At 40.2% G+C, this 11,551-nt stretch overlaps 1 protein-coding gene across 2 annotated transcripts in view; it reads left to right on the top strand.

Annotated features, from left to right (window-relative positions):
* The first annotated feature begins 598 nt into the window (after positions 1 to 598).
* The window catches only part of LOC116552276 (UDP-glucuronosyltransferase 3A1-like), a 57,491-nt gene continuing 46,538 nt past the window's right edge, over positions 599 to 11,551 (top strand). Inside the window, exons 1-2 of one of the 2 annotated variants that reach the window (XM_032278959.1) lie at positions 599 to 1,046; positions 3,336 to 3,437. In XM_032278959.1, the coding sequence (XP_032134850.1) occupies positions 953 to 1,046; positions 3,336 to 3,437 (196 nt within the window). In that variant the 5' untranslated portion in view covers positions 599 to 952. The remainder of the gene's footprint in view (positions 1,047 to 3,335; positions 3,438 to 11,551) is intronic. The other variant, XM_032278960.1, reaches the window with a different exon arrangement.

Raw genomic sequence — 11,551 nt, forward strand, 5'->3', positions numbered from 1 at the left:
AACCAGCCCAAATGCCCATCGATGATAGACTGGACAAGGAAAATGTGGCACATATACACCATGGAATACGATGCGGACATAGCAAATGATGAGTTTGTGTCCTTTGTAGGGACATGGATGAACCTAGAAACCATAATTCTCAGCAAACTGACACAAGAAGAGAAAATCAAACACCGCATGTTCTCACTCATAGGCGAGAGTTGAACAATGAGAACATGTGGACACAGGGAGGGGAGCATCACACAATGGGGTCTGTTGAGAGGGAATAGGGGAGGGACAGTGGTGGGTAGGGAGGTGGGGAGGGATAGCATGGGGAGAAATGCCAGATATAGGTGACGGGGTGTGGAGGCAGCAAACCACATTGCCATGTATGTACCTGTGCAACAATCCTGCATGTTCTACACATGTACCCTAGAACCTAAAGTGCAGTTTTATGTATATATATATATGGACACCAGCTGGAGATTTCCAGCAGTTTCCTGGGGGAAAATGGGGCACGAAGATGGCAATATGAGATAACAGAGGCAGCTGGGATGGAAGTAGATAGAGACAGACAGCTCCACAAAAAACAGGTGGTTTCCTTGGGGATGGAGCCTTCATGAACGTGGTTTACTGAGGCCCCTGCCATTCATGGCTCTTAGTAAGGATTTTCCACGTGAACAAACTGTGATTACACGGGCAGAGAAAGGTTAAGGATCAGGTTACCCATCCCCTCCTAGCTGACTTCAGGTAGTTTGATAGGGCGAGGACAGATTATCTCTTGGAGCATGCACCTAGGGAGGAGGGGCAGAGGGAAAGAGAACAAACAGAAGAGCAAGAGAATTGGATCCCTCCTCTTACTTCTTCCTAGGCCCACAGCCAGTGAGTCTGGTGCACTAAGACGCAAAGATCCCTTAGCCGGGCGCAGGGCAAGCAGCCCAGGCTGAGATCCGCGGCTTCTGTGGAAGTGAGCATGGCTGGGCAGCGCGTGCTGCTTCTGGTGGGCTTCCTTCTCCCTGGGGTCCTGCTCTCAGAGGCCGCCAAAATCCTGACAATATCTACACTGGGTGAGTGCTTGGCCAGAGAATTCCCAGACAGGCGCGTCCCGGATACCCGCACTGCCAGGGCTCCAGCGAAAGGCAATTGATCAGAGTCATCTAGGCGGTTTTCCGGGTTGGGCTTGCGGCCCGGCTGGAGGAGGGAGAAGCCCATCCGGCTGTGGGGCGGAGAGGGGCCTCTGTTGCTGAGCGGGGGAAAATAGTTTTGGAAAAAAGAGACTCTCCTTTCCTCTCTCTTCCTGTTCAGGACGCGCTCCCCATCGGACAGGGCTGGGGCCAGAAATCTGAGAACCAGACCAGACCTTGAGTTCCTGGGCTGCTTCTCCAGAGAGCAGCGGGACTTTCAGAGGTTCACCCTAAGCTCCAGAGGGCGGGAGGTGCGCAGTAGCTTCCAATAGAAACGGTGGCGAGCGTTTCCAGCCTCTTGGAGACCAGGGAAAGGCGCTCCTGAGGGCAGCACTGCAAATTCTGTGAAGCTCATAGGGAGCCAGGGTGGCGCAGGCAGGGTATTTCAGGGCTGCAAGACCAATGGAGTGTTTTTCTTCAGAGGAGACCTGGAGAACCGCCCAGAGCTGAGGACAGGACCCAGGTCATTCGGATCTTTCGGAGCCTCCTTCCTTTTACTTGTGCGGCTGACAGTTTTTGAGAGATGCATGGGACTGTTTATTCTGCATTTTGGGCCTCAGTTTTATTTTATTTTTATTTCAAAGGAAGTAGAAGATGAAAGAGAATCACATATGAGCATAAAGGGATCATCCCAGGATCGAGCTTCCCCAAGACTTTATTTCAATCCATAGTGGGTTTTAATGGATCCTTTTCGATCACGGAGAATCAGTGATCATCGGTGAACAACGGATCATCTAATTCAGTGCCCTTTTGATTCTCTGAGAGGGCAACTGAGGGACAGGGAATGAGATGCTTTTCTTAAGAGGACATGCGTCCTCCCTAATGTCCCATGAAGAATTGACTCAGGGTTTCTGACCCCAAGACCACACTCACCACAGCTTCCACTCTGAGGCCCTTTTTCACTAAGGATTTTGAAAAATTACTAAGAAACTGTTAGTCCATTTGAATCCTTTTCCCTCCTTTCTGAGTGTTAGTAGCAGTGAAGCAACAGAGCTTCCAAACTTTTTGAAAGTATACTGTCCTCCTCCCTCAGACTCCAAAAGGGAGCTGGTGTAGCTTCTGAATCCTGGTGCTGGAATCCTGGTCTTTGCCCCAGAACGCTATCTGACTCCTTAAGACCCACCATGAATGGCTATTTCTGTGAGGACCCCCTTCTTCCTGGCCCCCTGTTCTTACACGGATTAAAATGTGAGCAAGACCCGTGGCAGATTTGTACTTTATATATCCCTAGTTGCTGTAGACGTATAAGGAAACTGAGTCATTCAGAGAACTGCACCCTACTTCTCTACTCCCCTTTCACCTCTACCTTCAAACTCTTGGCATTTTTTCATTAATTTCTCTTCTGATCTTCCTTTTTCTGCTGCTGAGACCGTTAGATTCCAGCAAAGGCTCTGTCTTGGAACAGGTACTAAGATAAGACATTAATATGACCAAGCTTCTCTTTTCTTAGCATGGTGGAATTTTCCTAGAATCAGTGATTCCTTAGTTTCTGGTGCAACGAGGATCTAGTAGGCTCACCCCAAGGGCTCCACAGTTGTCCTCAAATATCTTACTTGTAAGTTGACCATTGGCCCAAATTGAGTAATTTCCTGCTAAGTACATTTGAATCTCAATGATTTGGGCTCTAAGTAGTAGCTTCTGTCCAATGGCTGTTTCTTAGACTCACCTTGTAACATCTATATTTCTGTCTCCTACAATAGCATACATTTCCAGAATAGGACAGCAGTTAGCTCTGACTGATTGCCCATTAGGAACCCTGTATACTAATGTGCACACCTACTGTACTATATGTTCTACCATTGCAGTTATATTTTGGAGACAATGTCTCTCTAAGGCCCCAATTAACATGCAGCACGTACCTTAAGATGAGTAACTTTTACAGGCTTAATCACAGAGACACTTATTACACTGATGCAGAGACTTTGAGCCACAAGTGGAAATCTTTGATGGAGGATTCTTACAGGTCCTGCACATAGTACAGGAGGCTCTGGGTGTATGTCCTGGGCATTACCCAAAGTGAGATTGAGGAACAGGAAGCGCTTATCCCCATCTGCTCACTGTTCACCTTTCTTCTTCTGTACTTGTTCTACTGGATTTCCATTCCTCCCTCCCATATTGTCATCAGAAACTCTATTTTCATCTTTACAAAATGACATTGTGAATTGTTTCTAGGTGGAAGCCATTATCTACTGTTGGACCGGGTGTCTCTGATTCTTCTAGAGCATGGTCATAATGTGACCATGCTTCTTCCGAGTGAAAAGCGTTTAGCTGCAGGTACCTTTTTTTAAAACTAATTTTTATATTCTTTTACTCTAAGCAAAAAGTGACAAAATCTTTTTATAGGACTGCATAATAAAAACATCTTTTGAATCTAGTCTTATTTCGGGTTGAATAAATGTGTGCGTGTGTGTGTGTGTGTGTGTGCGTGTGTGTGTGTGTGCGCGTGTGTGTGTGTGTGTGCGCGTGTGTGTGCGTGTGTGTGCGCGTGTGTGTGTGTGTTCATGTTAAGTATTGGAAATCTTATGGGGGTCTGTAGACAAAGACTTCATATGCCGTACTTCCATATTTTATCACTTTCCTGGGTGTCATTCTATTCTAGGCAACTCTCCACACATTATTATTAATTATTTTGAGAAATACCACACAATAGTATGGCTTAAATTTTTTTTGAACAGAAATGTTTACCCATACTTAAGGCTTTTATTTTGTAAGTATATATGTCCTTCCTATCCCACAGGTTACTTTCTATTCTTGTGATTCTTAAAATTTATGAAAGATTTCCCAAGGAGCCTTAATTATGAACTAAGATGAGAATATATAATTAATATGACCTCACATCTTGAAAAATTAGTAGCTATGCATAAGTTGTGCATAATGATGTCAGAAGTTCTTAACTGATTCATTGCCTCCAAAGAATTATAACTAAAATGAAGCTCATCAGTTCCTGCTGACAGATAAGGACACAGAGGCCCAGAGAACTTAAGTGATTTGTTTAATGTCAAATGGAAAATCGATAACAGAGTTGGGTGAATCCGGGACTTGAGGCTCTGACTTTCTCAATCTGAGTGTTTCAGAAGCTTTGAACAAAATAAAAAATTAACCATCTCCAGAGAAAAAGTCTGAGTAATTATAAAATTCTGAAGGTAAACTTCAGGCTTTGTTATTGTTCAGATAGTTTTAAAGCACTTTTGATCACCTTCTAGATTGAGTTTCATAATCTTCACAGAATATCCTTTTTACACATTTCCCTTTTATCTGCCTTTATAGTCAGTATGATTTCCCAGCAGTAATATATGGTCATCTTATTTTGGTGGTTCTAATAACCTTTGAGTAACTGCTGAAAGCTATAGACCCACTACTTTAATGAACCATGCACACCAAAATCTACAGATTCTGTGCATTCATGGATCAGTTCAGTTTTATCTTTGGGTTCAAGTGTTGGAGTTCAAGTGTTTTACAGTTTCTTTCAGTACTCCTCAGCCTTTGGACATTTTTGAGGTTGAGATGACATATTCTTTCTTCTATTTTGCAGTAGTATTTCGGTAGAGCTCTTTTTTTTTTTTTTTGAGATGGAGTTTTGCTCTTGTTACCCAGGCTGGAGTGCAATGGCGCGATCTCGGCTCACAGCAACCTCCGCCTCCTGGGTTCGGGCAATTCTCCTGCCTCAGCCTCCTGAATAGCTGGGATTACAGGCATGTGCCACCATGCCCAGCTAAATTTTTGTAGTTTTAGTAGAGACGGGGTTTCACCATGTTGACCAGGATGGTCTCGATCTCTTGACCTCATGATCCACCCGCCTCGGCCTCCCAAAGTCCTGGGATTACAGGCGTGAGCCACCGTGCCCGGCCGGGTAGAGCTCTTAAACTAGGAAAAACACTTGATTGGGTTGTTTTTGCTAGTCTGATAGCCAGATCAGTGTATCGAAATATTTGAACATGTGTTAGCTACATGTTTCCATCACTTCCTTATTTAAAACTTTAATAAATAAATGACTCCGGAGATAAAGAAGTGTGGGTTTCTTGTGTTCACATGTAATGTTTTTCCAATTCATAACTGAAATTTCAAGTATAGGTTAGCAGCCTAAAGGAAAACTTAATTATTTGAGGTTCTGACTCTTTTCCTTTTTAAAAAAAAATTTAGTTTTATATTGCTGGATAATAGATGTACATATTTTCAGGGTACATGTGATAATGTAATACATTTTATATAATTTGTTACAATCAGTGTAATTGGGATATGCATGACCTTGAATATTTGTTTTTTCTTCTAGAAGCATTCAAATTATTCTCTTCTAGCTACTGTGAAATATACAATAGATTATTGCAAACTATAGTCACCCTACCGATCTATCAAACACTAGATCTTATTTCATCTGTAAAGCTATAGATGTGTACTCATTAATCAACCTCTAGATCTTATTTCATCTGTAAAGCTATAGATGTGTACTCATTAATCAATCTCTATCCATCTCCCTTCTCCACTATCATTTCTAGTCTCTAGTAACCACCATTCTACTCTCTATTTTTATAAGATCCACTTTTTAAAGCTGTTACATATATGTGAGAACATGGGATATTTTTCTTTCTATGCTTGGCTTATTTCACTTAATATAATGGCCTCCAATTCCATCCATGTTGCTGTAAATTATAGTATTTCATTATTTTCTATAGCTGAATAACATTTCATTGTGGATTTAAATCACATTTTCTTTACCTATTAGTCCACTGATGTGCACTTAGGTTGATTCCCTTATTTTGGCTATTGTAAACAATGCTTCAATAAACATGGGAATGCAGCTGTTTCTTCAATATATTGATTTTTTAAAATTTTGAATTATATATCCAGTAGTGGAATTGCTGCATCATATAATAGTTCTGTCTTTAGTTTTTTGAGGAAGCTTGATAGAATTTTCCACAGTGGCTGTACTAATTAAGAGTGTATGAGGGTTCCCCTTTCTCGACTTTCTGGTCAACATTCATTATGCCCTGTCTTTCTGATAAAAGCCATTTTAACTGTGATGAGATGATACCACATTATGATTTTGATTTGCATTTTTCTGATTATAAATGATGCTGAACATTTCCTTATATACCTGTTGGCTATTTGTATGTTGTATTTTGAGAAATGTCTCTTCAGATTTTTTTCCCATTTTTAACTAAATTATTGATTTGCTATTAAGTTGTTTGCACTGCTTATGTATTCTGGTTATTAATCCATTGTGAAATGGATAGTTTGCAAATATTTTCTCAATTCTTTGGGCTGTCTTTTCATTTTGTTGACTGTTTCCTTTGCTGTGCAGAAGCTTTTTGGCTCAATGTACTACCATTTGTCTATTTTTGCTTTGATTGCCTATACTTTTGATGTCTTACTAAAAAAGTCTTTGCTGAGACCAATGTCTTGAAATAGTTCCTCAATGTCTCCTTCTAGTAGTTTCACAGTTTCAAGTCTTAGAATAAGTTTTAAATCCATTTTGACCTTATTTTTTTGTATGATGAGAGAGAGTGCGTTGGTTTTATTCTTCTGTATATATTCAGTTTTCCAGTTTCTCCAGCACCGTTTATTATAAAGACTGTCCTTTCCCCATTGTATGTTCTTGGTGTTGTTGTTGAAGATGAGGTTGCTATAATGTGTGGGTTATTACCCAGGCTCTTCTGTTCTGTTGGCCTGTGTCTGTTTTCATGCCAGTACCATGCTGATTTGGTTACAGGTTTGCAATATATTTTGAAGTCATGTAGTTTGATGCCTCTGGCTTTAATATTTTTTGCTCAAGATTGCTTTGGCTACTCAGGGTCTCTTATGGTTTTATATACATTTTATAATTTTTTCCTATTTCTGTGAATAATGTCATTGATATTTTGATAATAATTGCATTGCATCTGTAAGTTTTCTTTGGGTAGCATTGTGATTTTAACAATATTGATTCTTCTAGTCCATGAATAAGGAATAGCTTTCAATTTCTTGTGTCCTCTTCAATTTATTTCATTGGAGTTTTATAGTTGTTCTTGTATCTGACTTTTACATCTTTTGTTAAATTGATTTCTAGGTATTTTATATTTTTTGCTGCTATTATACATGGAATTGCGTTATTGGTTTCTTTTTTAGATTGTCTGCTGTTGGTATATAGAATTTTTTATGTTTATTTTTTTTATCCTGCAACTTTACCGAATTTGCTTATGAATTCTAATAATTTTTTTACTGGCATTTCTAGGTTTTTTAAGTGTAAGATCATGTCTTCTGTGAACAAGGCTAATTTGACTACTTCCTTTCTAGTTTGGATATCTTTATCTATTTCTCTTGCTTAACTTCTGTGTCCAGAACTTCCAATATAATGTTGAATAAAAGTAGTGAAAGTGGGCATCGTCTTATTTCAGATCTTAGACGAAAGGCTTTCAGTTTTTTCTATTCAATAAGATGTTAGTTGTGATGTGTCATATATCGCCTTTATGATTTTGAGGTATGTTCCTTCTATGCCTAGTTTGTTGAGGGTTTTTTAAAAATTGTATAAAGGTGTTGAATTTTGCTGAATACTTTTATGCATCTGTTGAAATGATCATATGGTTTTTGTTCTTGGTTCTATTACTGTGACGTATCATGTTTGTTGAATTGCATATGTTGAACTATGCTTGCATCCCTGGGATGAATCCCACTTGATCATGGTGAATGATCTTTTTCATGTGTTGTTGAATTTGGCTTGCCGGAATTTTGTTGAGGATTTCTGCGTCTATCTTCGTCAGTTATATTGGCCTATAGTTTTTGTTTTTCTTATTGTGCCCTTATCTGATTTTGATATCAGAGTATGGCTTGTGCTATAGCATGAGTTTGAAAGTAGTCCCTCATCTTCAATTGTTTTGAAGACTTTGAGTAGAATTGCTATCAATTATTTAGATGTTTGGTAGAATTCGTCAGTGAATTCATCAGGTCCTGGGCTTTTATTTAATGGGAGACTATTATGGCTTTGATCTCGTTCCTCATCATAAGTTTCCTATTTCTTGATGGTCAGTCTTGGTAGGTTTTATGTGCCCTGGAATTTATCTTTTTCTTCTAGGTTTTCCAATTCATTGGCATACTGTTGTTTGTAATAATATAGACTTTTGATGATTCTTTATATTTCTCTGGTCTCATTTGTTATATCTCTTTTTCTGTTTCTGATTTTATTTATTTGGATCTTCTCTTTTTATTTTTCAGTCTGGTGTACTAGTCTGTTTTCACACTGCTATAAAGAGCTACCTGAGAATGGGTAATTTATGAAGAAAAGAGGTGTAATTGTCTCACAGCCCCACAGGCTATATAGGAAGCATGGCTGGAAGGCCTTAAGAAACTTACAGTTATGGCAGGAAGTGAAGGGAAAGCAAGCACATCTTACCATGGTAGAGCAGGAGAGACAGAAGGCAAAGGGGAAGGTGCTACACACTTTCAAACAACCAGACCTCATGGGAAATCATCACTGTTATGAGAACAGCAAGCGGGAAATCTGCACACACCCAATCACTTCCCACCAGGACTTTCCTCCAACACTAAGGATCACAACTTGAGATGAGGTTGGGTGGGGGCACAAAGCCAAGCTATGTCATTCCACCCTGGCCCCTTCCAAATCTCATGTCCTTCTTATAATTCAAAACAGAACCATGTCTTTTCAACAGTCTCTCAAAATCTTAATTCATTCCAGCCTTAATTCATAGTCCAAGTCCAAAGTCTCATCAGAGGCAAGACAAGTCCCTTCTGCCTATGAGCCTTTTAAATCTAAAACAAGTCAGTTACTTCCAAGATACTATGAGGGTATAGGCATTGGGTAAACACTTTCATTCCAAATGGGAGAAATTGTCCTAAACAAAGGGGCTGTAGGACCCATGCAAGTCTGAAACCCAGCAGGACAGTCACTAAATCTTAAAGCTCCAAAATAATCTCGTTTGATTCTATGTCTCACATCCAGGGCATGCTGATGCAAGAGGTGGGCTTCCAAGACCTTGGGCAGCTCTTCCTTTGAGGGTTTGTAGGGTAGAGCCCCCATGGCTGCCTTCATGATCTGGTGTTGAGTGCCTGCAGCTTTTGCAGGAGTATGGTGCAAGCTATTGGTGGATCTACCATTCTGAGTTCTGGAGGACAGCTCCACTAGGCAGTGCCCCAGGTTAGACTTTGTGTGAGGGCTCCAGCCCAAGATTTCTCCTCTGCACTGCCCTACTAAAGGTTCTCCATGAGCACTCCACCCTTGCAGCAGACTTCTGCTTAGACATCAGGCATTTTCATATATCCTCTGAAACCTAGGTGGAGGCTCCTAAACCTCAGCTCTTGCCTTCTGCACACCTGCAGGCCCAACTCCACATGGAGGCCACCAAGGTTTGGGACTTATACCCTCTAAAGCAATGACCTGAGCTGTACCTGGGCCCCTTTTAGCCATGGCTGGAGCTGGAGGAGCTGGGTCAAGGTGCCATGTCCCAAGACTGCACAGAGCAGTGGTATCCTGGGCCTAGCCCACAAAATCATTTTCCTACCCTAGGCCTCTGGACCTGAAATGGGAGGGGTTGCCATGAAGTTCTCTGACATGCCCTGGATATATTTTCCCCATTGTCTTGGTTATTTACATTTGGCTTCGCTTGACTTATGCAAATTTCTGCAGGTATCTGCTTGAATTTCTCTTCAGAAAATAGGTTTTTCTTTTCTCCCACATGGTCAGGCTGCAAATTTTTCAAACATTTATGCTGTACTTCCCTTTGAAATTTAAGCTCTCTTTGCTTATCCAAATAAATGTAGGCTTTCAGAAGCAGCCAGACCATGTCTCGAATGCTTTGCTGCTTAGAAATTTCTTCTGCCAGATACCCTAATAATCTCTCTCAAGTTCAAAGTTCCGCAGATCTCTGGAGCAGGGGCACAATGCCTCCAGTTTCTTTGCTAAAGCATAGCAAGAGAGACCTTTGCTTCAGTTCCCAACAAGTGTCTCATCTCCACCTGAGACCATCTCAACTTGGACTTCATTGTACATGTCACTATCAGCATTTTGGTCAAAACCATTCAAGAAGTCTCCAGAAAGTTCCAAATTTTTCCACATCTTCCTGTCTCCTTATGAGCCTTCCAAACTGTTCCAACTTTTGCCTGTTACCCAGTTGCAAAGTCACTTCTACATTTTCAGGAATTTTTATAGAAATGCCTCACTTCTCTGGTACCAGTTATCTGTATTAGATTATTTTCACACTGCTATAAAGAACTACCTGAGACTGGATAATTTGTGAAGAAAAGAGGTATAATTGACTCACAATTCCACAGGCTGTACAGGAAGCATGGCTGGGAGGCCTCAGGGAACTTACTATTCAGCAGAAGGCAAAGAGGAAGCCAATATGTCTTACCATGGTGGAGCAGGAGAGAAAAATAGCAAAGGAGGAAATGCTATACACATTTAGAAACAGCAAGACACTGCGAGAACCACTTACTATCATGAGAATAAGGCAGGGGGAAATCCGCCCCCATAATCCAATCATCTCACCAGGTCCCACTTTCAACACTAAGGATCACAACTTGAGATAAGATTTGGGTGGGGACAAAGCCACACAATATCATCTGGCTAAAGGTTTATTCATTTTGTTTATCCTTTCAAAAAGTCAACTTTTTGTTTTATTGATCTTCTGTCTTTGTTTTAGACTCAATTTCGTTTATTTCTGCTCTGATGTTTATTACTCTTTTCTTTCTACTAATTTTGGACTTGTTTTGTTCTTGTTTTTTGAGTTCCTTTAAGTGTATGATTAATTGTTTATATGAAGCCTTTCAAACTTTTTAGTATAGGCATTTATTGTGATTAACTTAACTCCAGTGTTTCTTTGTTGATTTTCTGTCTGAATAATCTGTCCATTACTGAGTGTGGGATATGGAAGTCTCCTACTATTATAGTATTGCAGTCTGTCTGTCCCTTCAGATCTATTAATGTTTGCTTTGTATACTTGGGAGCTCTTGGTGTAGGGTACATAGTTATTTAAAATTGTTACATCTTTTTGCTAAATTGACCTTTCGATTATTCTATAGAAACCTTCTTTATCTCTTTGTACAGTACTTTATTTAATCTGATATGTAAGTGTAGTATTCCTGCTCTTTTTTGGCTTCCAGTTGCATGACATATCTTTTTCCATCCCTTCACTTCTATTCTACCATGTGTAGTGAGTGTATTGGGTGTAGTGGGTTGTTTTGCATGCAGCATATAGTCGAATCTTGTTTCTTTCTCCATTCAGATACTTATGCCTTTTAATTGGAGAATTGAGTCATTTACATTCAGTGTTTTTTTTTTTTGATACGTAATTACTTACTATTGCCATTTCATTGCTTGTTTTATGGCTGTTTTGTAACTCCTTTCTTTCTTTCTTCCTTTTTGTAACTCCTTTCTTTCTTTACCTCCCTCCCTCCCTCCC

This window comes from Sapajus apella, unplaced genomic scaffold (genome assembly GCF_009761245.1).
Source record: "Sapajus apella isolate SASKATOON/1434 unplaced genomic scaffold, GSC_monkey_1.0 scaffold11, whole genome shotgun sequence".
NCBI classification, from domain to species: Eukaryota; Metazoa; Chordata; class Mammalia; order Primates; family Cebidae; genus Sapajus; species Sapajus apella.